The following is a 14,966-nucleotide window of genomic DNA, read 5'->3' on the forward strand; positions in this document are numbered from 1 at the left end:
CTCCACCGAATCAAACAAACTCTGGAAGACCAACTCACAGACTGGAGTCTACGTGTCTCCTCTTCTCTGGAAACATGAGTGGCAACAAATCCTCTCCTTCAGAATTAACAACTCCAATTCCCCACTGAGCCTGAATCTAACAGTCTGTCTTCCCCTCGTCTTCCAGTTTCCCGGCTGAGCAGAGTTCGGAGGAGCTCTGCACTGAACTCAACATTCCCTTCAATAAAGCCCGTTCTAACTTTTACTCTGTTTCTCTCTGTTTGGCTTCACTGCATGTGGGTCCGAGCTTTAGATAAAATCATGACAAATACAAGGCAGTGCCCAGGGTCCCAAGTTCCTATAAAACCCTGTTTGCATGTATGGTTAATACAACTATTCCTTATTTGTGCACTTAAATTATGTTTTTGATAAAAAATACTTTTGCTGGAATGCCATCAGAATGCTTATAATATGAAATGTGTCTCATATCAGTTTTAAAAATACTAACTATTCAAAAATATAAATAAAATGTTCTATTATTAGTACATTTCTGCATAAGTTTCAAATTAGTTTTAAAGAACCTGTAAATTTAAGAAACCACCTGATGAATTGATGTGTAGAACCACCTGCTATAGATTCTACACAATTTAGAAAGATCCTTAGCATAAAAATGCCACAAAAAATAACTATTTTGATTATTATTTCTTATTTAAAAAGAAACAAAAAAAATAAATAAATAAAAAAGGAGAGCCTTGAGTCTCCTCACACTCCTAAAATGGAATAGAGGTTTAAGGTTGAATAAATTACCACAAAGAAACTACAACTCTGCTTTGAGAACTCATCCTACTGAACAACTTGGTCACATGGCAACAAATAACACCTCAATAAAATTGATAAACTAATAAAATGGACCCTGAGTTTTCTTTAAAAGATTTATGTCCACATTCAGACCCAAGGGCTGCTAGCTGCCATGTTGAAAATACATTTCAATAAAGAAAAACAGTAGCAGTGGACTACAAAGCTAAGCTGAGCCAAAATAGACAAGAAACTAGCAGCTTGTTGGAAATGGAGTGGAGTAGAAAGTTACAAGTGTCAGGATCTTGCTGCTGATGGCTCGCTTGATTGCTCATTCCATTCACCTGACTAGCTCTGTTCCTCTTAACTGCTCATCTGATCCACCTGCTCCTGCTTCTATTTAAACTCCTTGGTCCCAGCCATCAGTGCCAGATTATTCTTCAGCCTTTGGTGTTGAGAGTTCCCTAACGTTTCTATTGTGTTCTGATTGCCGTTTCTGTATTTGACCTTTGAGCCCGCCTGCCCCTGTCTGATCTGTGTGCCTGACCTGACCTTCGTACTCCTGTTGGATTCTTCTGTGGACTGAACCTAGATCTTTCTCTTGACTTTGCCCTGTGGATTATCCTGCCTTCCTTCATCTGGTTGGATCTTTTCTACTGTAAGCTCTTCTTGGCTTCTGCGTCTGGAACTCTCTGGCAGAGTTTGCTGCAACTTGTCAGCTGACTGGCTGGAAACATCGTCGTTCTCTGGCCACGAACTGAACTGTCCAGTCAGGTTAGTGACTCACGCGTTCATGATCCCCCTCTGTCAGACTATCCTGGTCACTAGCCTGTGTTAGCAGCTAAGCTGGTGCAGCCGCCATGACTGCAGATCCCTTCCGCTATTGTTTTGAATACACGCTTTTTAAATATGTCACTGCTCTCTTGCCTATATTCTAATAAAAATTAATACTCAAGTACAGTAAAGATACTCAAAAAATATACTTAAGTACAATAATCAAGTAACTATTTCACTTTCCACCATTGCAGATATGACATAAATTGCGAGCAAGTGTGAAAATTTCAAGTATTTGCTTAAGGAGAAGACGGGAACATAATGGCATTATGGGAATGTTTTGTATTAATGCTTTTAAAGTCTTTGTTTTTAATAAATTAGTTTGAAATGTTGATTTTACAGCCCCTAACCCTTCCGTAGCCTTCTGTCTTTAGAATTTGGAGAATTCAAACAGCTCTTATCATGTTTGCTGCTTACATACTTGTGGGTCATTAAGGAAACTTACTGAGCCAAACTAGACACTGTGACCTCCCCCTCCCCTTGGGTGGTCAGCAGGCTGAGATGCTTCAGCTCATCACATTAACTTGCAGACATTGGTTATTATAGGACATTTATTTGCAAATGACACGACTATTTGACATTTTCAACAAAAAAACTGTTGATTTTCATCCAAGTTTAAAAACTGTTCAGATTACTTCCTAGATAAGTAGTTTGTTTTTTTTTACACTTAAAATCAACAAGATTTTAGCTTTTATAACCCATTCTTTGTTTAAATAAAATTCCGTTAAATAGTTTGTTCCTTCATATGCTAACTAAAATAATGATTTTCTGTGTTTAAAAAGAAATGTGATGAAGAACGCAGACATTTTATGGTCAGAAAGCAAAGATTTTGCTCTCTGAAAATACTTGAATTAAAACATTTTTAAATCTCAACCCTGCAACATTATTCATGGATACAATGAGCTGATAAGTTGTGATGTTGTTTCTATGCTTCAATTTCTGCCATTAGTAGCTGCCCAAATTCAAATTTAATTTATAGCTTGATGAACTTAAAATTCTTACTTACAGGAAATTTTTTAAGCATTAATTTGACTTGTGCTTAGAGGTAAATATTACTGTATTTTTTCTCTCTCTCTTAAAGTTGAATTCAATACTAAGAATTTAACTTTATGATTAAGTTCGTTTTTTTAATTTTTTTATTTATTTTGGCAACTTTTTTTTCCAAACAGTAAAATGTTTATATTTTAAACTTAACATGTTCTGCTGGAGCACATTTTTTTCATTTTCTTCAGCAATATTTAGAAAATCACATTTTCAGATTTTACAAAAATGTCTTTCACTATGAACATTCATGCAGAACAGAGTTTGATCTGTTATTTGATCAAAGTATTTTTTTGTTAGGGATTATTTACATGTGAGTGGGTAGCACTGCTGCCTTGCAGCAAGAAGGTCCTGGGTTTGATTCCCAGCCTTTCTGCATGGACTTTGCATGTTCTCCCTGAGCATGGAGGGGTTCTCTCCGGGTACTCCGGCTTCCTCCCACAGTCCAAAAAACAAAACAAAATTGGCTTCTCTAAATTCTCCTTAGGTGTGAGTGTGTGCGTGAATGGTTGTTTGTCTCTGTGTTGCCCTGCGATGGACTGGCGACCTGTCCAGGGTGGACTCTCGCTTGTAGACAGCTGGACAGAGGCACCAGCACCCCTCACCACCCCAATTGTGATTAAGCGTGTAAAGAAAATGGATGGATGGGTTATTCAATGTATAACGTGGTTAGTAAACTAATGCATAATATTGCCCTGTTTGATTGTTTCAGTTACCTATTCAATCAGAAATGTGCTACATGTGCTAGCTACACCTTTATCATCAAATCAATTAATTATCTTAAAAGAAGACCAAGATGTCTAGAGTTGTGGAGAATAATAATATTACTTTTTAAGTGAAGAGATTGGTCCAAATATAAAAACATTTACATCCAGGTAAAACGCTAACATGTCGACATGAAAGGATTCTGAACCAATAGAAATGGTAGTTATTTAAGGTTATTCAAGGTTAAGAAATATATACTAATTGAATAGAATAGAAACTTTATCATCATTGCATCGACAATTAAATTAAAACTGCTATCACCCAGTGGATCATTCCTTCAGCAGAAGAGCTGAAATATGCTGAAGAAGCCACTCACATCCATTCATGTCAGGTTCATGGGCTGTTTTTGAAAACAGAGTTTGGTTATTGCTGTGGAATAGTAACAGCATAGTTTAAGAGCAGGTTGGCGTAATGCTACTGAGCTTTGATGTACAAAATTACTTTAGGATAAAAGGAGTAAGTCATTACTTTACCAATGTAGGACTGGTTTCAGTAGGTTTGTCAAATGCAAACTGAAAAAAATAAATAAATCATGAGGCTTAAAATAAAATGTCCACAAAACGCCTTGAGTGGTCCCAGATAAAATGATCAAATTTTACTGAAAAAACTGTATGTAAATATTTGTTTTGTAGATTTTGATGGGTCCAAATCGTATTATAATGTAATACCGGTGAAAATGCTAATGTTGATATGAAAGGATTCTGTATCCTTTTTCTCATAGTAGCTTTATCTGGTCTGTTCCTGTTTGGCTGTGACTCCATCCTGGAGAGAAATATCAGCTGTGCTGCTGCCATCAACACCTTTGTTTCTAGATGTTGGAGCTTGGCCTGTTTTCCAGTGTAGTCCTGTTTCTCTGACTGTGACTAACTGGATGTGCTCTCTTCATCCTCTGACATGGGAGCTGGCTCGGAGCTCGTCTGCCTGGCTGTGTGTTTCCTGGACGGGGCCGCCTGTGGAGCTGGTTGACAGTTGCCTTTTGTATCTATGCTTCTTTTTCTATGTCTGCTTCTGTCTCCTTGAACCCCAGTCAGCCTCAGCAGATGGCCGCTCACACTGAGCCTGGTTCTGCTGGAGGTTTCTCTCTGTTAAAAGGGAGTTTTTCCTCTCCACTGTCGCTACAAGCATGCTTAGTGAGTCACCTGACACAGAGCTAAGGCCCTGCCAGGCTCTAGTAGCTCAGTGGTAGAGCTTCTCCTCTGCTCTAAAGTTCTAGGATTCAAAACATGAATCAGATGAACATCAGTCAGATTTCTAAGCTGTGGTGCCGAATTAGGGAAGGAATCAGACTCAGAAGGCACACAGATATTGCTGCTTTCCTTCTGGACAGGTAAGTGAAATGCAGAGATGGCAAAAGTACTCACTTTCCGTACTTGAGTAAAAGTACAGATACTTGTGTTAAAAAATACTCTGGTAAAAGTGGAAGTACTGATTAAACTTCTTTACTCAAGTAAAAGTAACAAAGTACAGGCTTGTAAATTTACTTAAAGTATAAAAGTAAAAGTAGAAACCACTTTTTTCATGCCGTTGTCTACATTTTAAATGGATGTCTGCCAATAGGACTAGATCTCCGTTGTGTTCATTTTCAATCATCTCGTCGTCCATGCTACTATGCTAACGCCACCGCCACCAAGCTGCAATGATTTGCCGCCAATGAATACCGCCGAATCTGTCCATTCATCTTGTAGTGGTGCGTCAAATGCAACGTAGATTCCCATCCAAGTAGATTGAATTTGGTATTGATGACGTGAAAAATAATAACGGTAACTCCATTGAAATGATTCAAAACTAAAGTAACGAGACAATTTTTAAAAATGTAAGGAGTAGAAAGTACAGATATGTATGTAAAAATGTAAGGAGTAGAAGTAAAAAGTCACCATAAAAATAAGTAGTAAAGTAAAGTAAAAATATCAGAAAAATCTACTTGAGTACAGTAACGAAGTATTTGTACTTCGTTACTTCCCATCTCTGGTGAAATGTTTGCTGCTGTGCGAACAGCTGGCTGCTAGACAACAACAGCCCCTAAGAAAAATGCTTTCTGTGCTTTAAGCAATAAACAGCAGGAACTAGTTTTTAATAGGTCTTATTTGTAGAATACCACATTTTTAGATATATAAAAAAATAAAAAAATACTTTCATTATAAACTGATTAAACCTAATTACAGTTATAGTTACCTGCAAGCACACTTTTTTCAAAGATGTTTAAATTTCCAAATCCCTCATTTACAGAGGAGTTAAAGGTTTTAATGTTTATTTTTCCAGTAGAAGTATAAATCCTACTGTTTAAAAATACTTTTGTAGAAGTTAGAGGATTAACTTAAGCTTTTTACTCAAGTAAAAATCTAAAAGTAAAAGCAATGCAGGAAAAAATGTTGACAGAAGTTTTACTGCACTACCCTATTAAAGGAAAAGTTTTCTACAATTCTGGATGATAACTTCCATAAACCTCATTTTCTTAGTTTTATAAGCTGTGGTAGTTTTATAAGCTGTGGTTAAGCTGTCGGTTTGGTGTTATGGAGCCTCGGCGGAAGTTCAACTGAATAAACTGAATATAACCTTCATCCACCTACGAAACCACCAGTTTCAGGCCTGGAGGGAAACAGCCCTGTTCTTTACTCCTGTTCATGCATATCAAACTAAATTCAGCGCTATGTTTCCTGCCGAGGTCTGAGCGCCAAAGACTAAAGTATTTGTATCAATAAATTTATTCTAATTGTCTTTTTTCTCCGTGTGAATTTTTCAGATTGAGTTAGAGTTTTTTCAACATTCAGCAGTCTGATGGCGGCGGGGAAGAAGCTGTTGCAGAACCTCCTAGAGGGCAGCAGGGAGAACAGTCCATGGTGGGGGGTGAGGAGTCATTGATGATGTCACAGGCTCGGGACACGCAGCGCTGGGATGAAATGGTAATCGTAACAGTGTCAAATTTAACTTTGCATCTTGTTTGAAAAACTATTTAATTTTGTATGTGGGGAACAACAAGTTGGGGCAGCACCAAGTCCAGCCACAAATAAATTAATTGTCTGGATGAAACTAATTATTTTGATGATTTTTATTTTATTTAGATAATAATAGACCATAATGAAAATGAGCCTTGATGAAACAAAACGAGTCTATTTTTAAAATGTAAGGAGCAGAAAGTGGCGATAATTTAAAAAAGGAATGTGTGTAGTTGAAGTAAAAACATGTATTGTTTTACTTGACTCCTCTGCTCATTTATCATGGATGCATGAAAATCACCCCAAGAACCAACAGAAACCCATGAGTGATACGTAATTATTGAAATATGAGAATGAAACCTCACTGCCTCTGAGTACCTCAGTATTTGCTAACATGCTGAAACCATTAACAACTGTCCGTATTATCTGAATAAGTTTGTGGATGTCGGGGGGATTTCAGTCCCACCTCCCTAAAGGAAGAGTGGTGCAGTTCTTTATTGACTTGGCCACTTTTCAGCAGTAGCTATGAAAAGAGAAGCCAGGGCAGAGTTAAAAAAGGGACAGGAGTTGCTCTAGGGTTCCCACAATCCAATACTTCCTGAGAAAAAGATGTCAAATATGGAATAAGGAAAAAGGGAGACTTTCAGTAACATTTTTCTGTTCCGCTGAAAGTCTAAGTCATGTTTACATGCAAGCGTTTTGCAGTCGGATTGAAATTTATTTTATGAGCGGGTGTAATCCTCTGATCCAAATGGTGTCAAGTTTCTGTCTGCTCTTGGGTCTAATGTTGTGATACCATATCTTCTAAGAAATCTTTTAGTGTTTGAGAATCATCCATGTGAATAACTGACTCACCGTGTGCCCAGTTTTAAGCCTAAAAGCTCCAGCGGAGAATGCACCCACTCCATCAGAGATCTCCACATTTATATGATCCCTCAGAAACACTGAATAAAGATAACTTTAAAGGAGAAGTCCAGTCAAAAAGAAATAATCAATGGATCATTACTTATACTTAAAACTAATATGTTTACGGTGATTTAATGAATTAAGCGTTAATCAGTAAATAAAAAGAAACAATATATTTTTGTCATGATCACTGAATCTGGGAGCGGCCATTTTTGCCCTAATATAGTAGCCCCTCCCTCCTGCCATCTTCCAGCAGCGACGTCACGGTGCGGTAAGCCTAGCGCCATTCTCCCCGCTTTACAAGCTAAATCAATGGGAACTACTAGACACATCTGCAATCAACAACAATTATTGAAGATTTCCAGAGGACTTCACCATTGAAATTCACCAGAGCTATAGTGAAACTGACAATGCCCACGTGCATGGCAGCTGGATGCTGGAATACATCGGGTAAAAGTGGAAAAAAAAGAGTTATTCCACCTTTCTGATTCCTGATCCTCCACGGACGGGTTGGTCGTTGGATCGCCAACTTGAAGAGGGAGGATTTACCATCGAACTTCTGGCCAGAGAAAAAACCCGTAATATGTAGCCAACATTTGGAAGAAGAATGTTTTCAAGATGACTTGGATAATAGCACGTTGTGACAAACACCAGATACAGCACTGGGACTTGATCAACAGCCGATACCGCACCGTGACGTCACTAACCAGTAGGTGGCAGTAGTGTTCTTTGACAAACATGGATGCCTTCAGTAAAGCACATTCACATGAAAATTACTCTGAATTAAAACCTCTGATCATTTATTGAACAGGATGGAATCATTTCATCCGTTGCATTTCCAAACTCTCCCGAGTGGTGCCCCACTTTACACGAGTGATTAAAGTGAATCTGATTGGTCGATTATCAAAGGGGCGGGATTGTTGTGGAGGAAGGTTCACAAACATTTTGGTCGTGGACGGGTTGTCAGAAGCATCATGCTAACCAGTTAGCAACTTAGTGCTAGCAGGTTCCCAATGGGAAATTCCATTGGGACCAAGTAGCACTAAATTGGTGACTTAGAAACGACGCTGTCAAGGAACGCTATGGACAGAGGAAACATGCAAGAGGAGGAGAGTTTAGTGTCGGAGGTCGTGGATGAGTCTCCTCCGTCATCCATTTTTTATTTAGAGGAGGAAAGCGGGGACGAAGATGTTGTAGAAGAGGACGCCAGGGCGGCAGAAGCTTGGTTTGGTGTAGAAGGCTTCTAGCTTTACATTTTTCAATTTTTTTTTCTTTTTCGATTCAGTTTATTTCTATAGCACCAATTCACATCATGTCATCTCAAGGCACTTTCCAGTTCACCAGATCATCCAGTCAGATTGATTCAAAGTTTTTTAAGGAAAACTAGTTGATTGCATCGACTCATTGACTCAAATACAATCCCTCACACTAAACATGCTTGTAGCGACAGTGGAGAGGAAAAACTCACTTTTAACAGGAACATGTTTGAGCCCTTGCCTCGCAACGCTGCCAGTTCTGTTAGCTCTACGCCTGCTGAAGACACAGACGTCCATCCCCGTGAACACTGGGACACAACTCAATGGGAAAGGAAATTATTCTCATTTCGTATATTAGTATATTAGCTGCGACATATGAATCAAGATGCTATGACCGAAAAAATGTGATTGACAGATGACCGTTGATATGATTGGCCGACTTTAGGTGTTCAGGCTGATGATAACTAACTGCATAAAATAATAGGAAAAATCCCCCACAGATTTTAAGACAGAATTTTTTTCTTTTTTAAGAAGTTTTCTAACTTTTGGGACAATATCCTCTGATAAAGAGTACATTTATAAACATGTTAAAGCCAGAACGATTTAACATTTAAATATGACTTTCCTACAACATTAAAGTACTTTCAGAAGTTTGAATTCTGAATAAGACCGGACTTTTTCTTTTAAAAAACCCTGTTGATCTTTCATTAAAATGGTTTTACTTGTTATCTGATGAAAGGTAACTTCTACTTAATAAAAACATTCCATTTACTATCTCTTATCATGCTGCCTGAGTAAAGGAGTTCAGACTCAGTCGTGTGTGAGGGAGTTTGCAACTGTGTTGTGTACAAAAAAACCAAGTAGGAGGGCTTTTTGGCAAGCGTATGAGTTAGTTTGCATAGGGCTGCATGCCCAGCCCTGGAGCCACACAGAGAAGGGCTGTAACTGTCATGGAAAAACACCTGGAATATATAAGGAAACCCCCCTGTGTGCTTTGGAATAGGCCAGGGTTCCCCACTGCTCACAGCTAGACAGAGCCACAGGGTCCCATCGTTCAGCTTTTTGGCGCAACACATAATTCTCAAACAGATCAATGAAGATGTCTCCCACAGAGAACAAGCCTGTTTTGCCAACCTGCCCTCTTCTGCTGAATGGTTCTGTTTCGCAAACTGATAGGAGGCTTCACCTCTGGATCTGATATCTAAATTGGTAAATTTTTTGCTGCAGAGCGGGAAAATACCTGGATCTATTCATCATTATGACATATCAGAGTGAAGCAGAACAGCCTAAAGCCTCAGATGGGCTAAATAAAAACAACCTTGAAACACGGCAGTGGTTTATACGTTCATTTCTGGACATGAAGTCACGGAAGGACAGACATGTTATTTTAATGTTCAACAGAATCCATGCAGATAATCTCCCGGGATTAGAGCTGTATAATTTGTCCAACAGCTAAGAAATGAGTCATGACTTTTATTGCAATACCCCCTTTCTTCTTAATTGGATAAACCATGCTGCTTATTTGGATTTGATGGAGGAGTTACTCTTCTGGGAAACCTATGTCATACTGAATAAAAAATGTCCATGTGTCCAACTCCACTCCTCCGGGGTGGATGTCATGCATGTTTTAGTGGAGTCCCTGCAAGTTCACAGAATATTAAAACCATGAGGTATCTTAGGTTGACCGAAGCCCAGTAAGAAACCAGCATCTCCTTCATGTGTACTGAATCAGAAGAAAAGCTTGCAATCATGAACGATACCAGCAATCGGGGACCGGTTTGCAACATCGTTGCATTATGTGATTGTTTATTTGATGTGTCATGGTTTCCTCACAGCTGGGGAGTGCGTGGTCTTGGTGCTCTGATGCTCCAGGCTCCTCTTCCTCCTCAGCAGCTCCTTGACCGGATCCCGAACTCTGACTCCTTGATACGGCCGGGACCGTCCCAGGGTGGATGGCTGTGCTGGAAACACCAGAATCACACACAGACATGAAGGTGCTTTCCCCTCTAACTGCTTCAGGGAAAATCAGTTGAGAATATCACAACAAGCACATTTGTGGAGGCAGTAAGCAGTAAGTAAAAAAAACATCATGCATTTATTTTGATATTTTGTGCAGAAGCAGTTAGACTTCATTAAGATAAGACTGATCGTCAAGTTTTAAGTTCTCTTTGCGTGTTGGCTGCTTCTTCATTTATTCTTCATAAAGCTCTTGAACATGGTCCTTTTAGGATCGATGGATTGTTAAACAACTTAGCAATGTCTCAAATTTTAAAAGGTCTTCTGAACATAGAAGCTATTTTCACATATCTTAGAGAAAATGAAATGATCCAAATAGGAAAATGTTTTCAGTCTTTTGAGAGAAAAAAAACTGAAAAAGTTTAATTGTAACATTCTAAATCAGGGGTCACCAACCTTTTTAAGGCTGAGGGCCACTTCAAGGGTACCGAGACGTAGGAAGGGCGACCATTACTGACCCATGAGCTGCAAGGGTTAGCGTTAGCCTAAACTTTGTTCATTATCAACATATTTTTATTGTGTCTGTTAATTTCTAAGTTTATTTAGACATTGCCATTTTGAAATCTCTATAAATTATTAAAAAGAAGAGCAACAGAATAAAGTAAAATTTCAAACTTAGCCCACTGGTGGGTTGTTCTTTATTTAGAAGACTCTGAGGGCCCCCTATGTGGTCCTTGAGGGCACCTTGGTGCCCACAGGCACCGCGTTGGTGTCCCCTGTTCTAAATCATTCTAAGTAAAGTAATACCAGTTTAGTTTTTTCATTTTGATATTGATATCGTATTTAGCTTCATCCATTGTCTCATTTTCTCTGTTCATCCTTTCTGTCTCTGTTATGAATTATGCTGTCATGACCATGTCTTACCATCAGCCATGATGTGCAGTCATCCTGAGCTATTTCCATAGTAATGCTGCTATAGGCTTAGGCTGCTGCAGGACATAAGGACCATTTTTCCCCATACAGCTTCATTTAACTGCTATCCTCCCATTTTGCAGTAATTGTTAGTCCTAACTTTACGTTCTCTCTGATTTTTCTTGTCATAGTTGCTTCATCTGGTCTGGCCCTGCTTGGCTGTGACAAAACTATCCTGGAGGAAAATAAATGTGGGCTTCCTGGTATCGACACTTTCCATTTGGAATAATTTTGCCTGTTTTTGCAGTGCTTAATCAGGTTTTTCTCCTAGACATGGCTATTCCTGCCGGTGTGTAGGGTGTTCTCTGTTTCACCCCTTTTGATATGAAAACTGGCTAAGAGCTTTCCTCCTTAACTGTTTACTTTCCTAGACAGAGAGCCAGCTATGGAGCTAGTTTACTTTTTCTACCATAGAAAGTATTCATGGATCAGTGCTTCTTTTTACTTTTCTGTGCCTGCTTCTATGCCTTTGGAACCTGGTCAGTCGTGGCAAAAAGGCAACTCACACTGGGCCTGGTTCTGTTGGACGTTTCTTCATGTTAAACTGGGGTTTTTCCTCTCCACTGTCACTGCATGCATGCTTGCTGTGAAGGACTGCTGTATATTTAGATGAAACAACGTAAGCCAGTTTCTACTTAGACTTAGATTTATTTTGTCATTTTGTATACACAAGTGTATACATAAAGAAATTTAGCTTAAAACAGCTCTAGGCAATTTTATCTTTTGCAGTATAGCTTGAAAACAGTAATAAGTACATTAAAAAACAGTAATATAAACATATGAGTGCATATTTACAGTTCTAACATTAATTTATTTTTTTAAATAAATAAAATAACTAGTTTTACATACATTACATACATTAAATTACACAACATTCAGCAGTCTAATGGCAGTGGGAAAGAAACTGTTTTGGAATCTGCTGGACCTGCATCGAATGCATCGAAGTCTCTTCCCAGAGGGAAGGAGAACATTTATGACAGAGGTCTTCAACAGGGGGTCCGCGGCCCCTAGGGGGTCCACAGAGGTACTGCATGGGGGTCGCAAAAGTTTTGATTGATTACTTTTTTTTTTATATTCCCTCCTGCAATTTCAACAGACTGTAGTAAACAGATAAATGGAGGCAGAAGATGTCTTTCAGTCATCAATGCTCACATTCAGCGACACACAGGAGCTCTTTCAAGCTGGGCACCGTTTCATTCACAACACCTGTCCCATCAACCAGGAATCAGAAATACTTTAATAATCCCAGGGAAGGATTACTTTGGTTTCATTACTCCATCTGTATTAGAGTGACTATAGAACCAGTTTGATATAACACAATTTCATACAATATATAAAATTAGGGGGTCCCCGCTCCATCTTGCCATCAGTTTGGGAGTCCTTGGCCTGGAAAACATTGAAGACCCCTGATTTATGATGTTTACGGGCTCGGGACACGCAGCGCTCTACTGTCATCACTCTCACCAGGAGGAGCAAAGTAGAGAACTCAATGCAATCAGCTTTACATAGACTACTTAAACCATCTGACTGTAGGATGTGATTGAATTTTCTCTGTAAAGTTCCTTCATGGGTTGCACAGTGACACAATGGATAGTGCTGCTGCCTTGCAGCAAGAAGGTTCTAGGTTTGATTCCTAGACCTGTGTCTTTCTGCATGGAGTTTGCATGTTCTCCCTGTGCGTGTGTGGTTATTCTCCGGGTACTCTGGCTTCCTACCACAGTCCAGTAACATGACTGTTAGGTTAATTGACTTCTGCAAATTTTCCTTAGCTGTGAGTGTGTGTGTGTTCATAGGTGTGTGTGTTTATCTATCTCTGTGTTTCCCTGTGTAAGACTGGCGACCTGTCCAGGTTGGACCCCTCCTCTCGCCCAGAGACTGCCGTAGATAGGCGGCAGCCCCACCACAACCTGACAAGGACTAAGCAGAAGATGGTGGAAGTTCCTTCAGATGAAATATGTTTTAAATTGCCAATATAAAGATTAAATTAATTCAAATAAAACTCACATTCTTTATCTAACATAGTATTTTGATCTAGCCATTGTTTATTATGTTAAATGGAAATTTAATGCATTTTGTTTTGCAGTATGTGGGTAAACAGGGCTGAGCATTGACGGATATCATGCTATGATTTTTTTTATTATTTTTTCTGTAAAACAGGTATAACATTTTTTTATGCAATTATCTGCTTTTATTTTTCAGTGCATATTAAATGGAATATTTTTTTCTTAGAGGTTTGGTTTCTAATAGGATCCGATGTGAAGAAAGTATGAATATTTTTATGGAATGCATATAATAGACAACTAAGCAAACAAAATAAAAATAAAAACGTTCATCTGCAGGAACTCTTGCTTGAGTATAATGAAGCATTTAATTTACATAACTTTTTATATTTGCAACTAAAGAAACACAATCCATCCCACTGGATGAATTATCCTGTTTAAAAACTGTTAAAACTGTATTTCTTATTAGTGTTGTTTTTTTCATGTTATGTGATTCTTCATACCTCACTAATAAATAATGGTTTTTAAAGAAACCAAATTCAATTTTTTCATAAGAAAATAGAAAAATACAAGCACATCTGTATTCTCAACAGACACAACAAATAACCTGAAAATTAAATTAAATGCAATAAATGCCTTTTTGTGTTGCAGTAATGTGGATTTGGCTGTAATACAATCATTTCATCAACTAAACCACAACAATATTTACAGATAAACAGAAGACTCAGTCTTCTAAAAACATTTTCAACCCAAAGATCTCAGACATGACCAGATGTTTATAGCACAACAACTGCTGCAGGTTCCAGCATGACCCATCACTGAACCTCTACAGAATCAAGTCATCCCGTTAACACCGAACAAGCAGACAAGGCCTGCAGACAAAACCATCATTCAGTACGTCCCAAGGCCCTAAATAGCAGATTCAGTGACCTGGACAGACCATGCTGCACTTCAGCCGTATGAGCTTCAGAGATTGTGTTATGCAACAAAGAAAACAAATTAGCCAGAGGAGATAGGTGAGGTTGTAAGAAAGATATGTCCGTCCTGAGAGGAGGCCCAGGCTGAAGGATTACATGTCCTTTACTGAGCTGCATTTCATGGACTTAGTGAGTCTAAGTAAATCTAGGATAGTTTATTAATGTAGCACAATTTTTTACAAAGAAAATTCAAAGTGCTTTATGTAAATTAAAGAGTAAAATTGAAGGAAAGTAAAAGCAGAATAAAAGACAGTAAGAATAAAAGCTGGATAAAAGCAGGTGGTAAGGCAAATAAAAGATTAATAATACCTTAGTTAACAATTTAACTTCAACAGCCAAAGGCAGCTCTAAACAAATTGGTTTTTAAGTTTGACTTTAAAAAAAAACCTCGGGCTTTCAGCTCTTTTCCAGTCTTCTGTTTGTTCCAGATCAGTGGAGCATAGCAGCTAACTGCTGCTTCTTCATGTTTGGTTGATCAGTGTTGTTTTGGTCAACAGTGACGAAACTAATTCGTCGACGCTCCTTGTTTTTCATCACGATAACGAAAACTGA

The 14,966-nt window shown here is 38.6% G+C and overlaps 1 protein-coding gene across 1 annotated transcript in view; it reads right to left on the minus strand.

The window, feature by feature from the left end:
- LOC119775194 (POU domain class 2-associating factor 1) overlaps positions 1-14,966 on the minus strand; it is a 75,618-nt gene that overhangs the window by 45,381 nt on the left and 15,271 nt on the right. Inside the window, exon 2 of the mRNA XM_038273081.1 lies at positions 10,343-10,470. Within this exon, the coding sequence (XP_038129009.1) occupies positions 10,343-10,470 (128 nt within the window). The remainder of the gene's footprint in view (positions 1-10,342; positions 10,471-14,966) is intronic.

The sequence above is a fragment of the Cyprinodon tularosa genome, unplaced genomic scaffold (assembly GCF_016077235.1).
Source record: "Cyprinodon tularosa strain WSP-4 unplaced genomic scaffold, ASM1607723v1 ctg855, whole genome shotgun sequence".
NCBI lineage: Eukaryota > Metazoa > Chordata > Actinopteri > Cyprinodontiformes > Cyprinodontidae > Cyprinodon > Cyprinodon tularosa.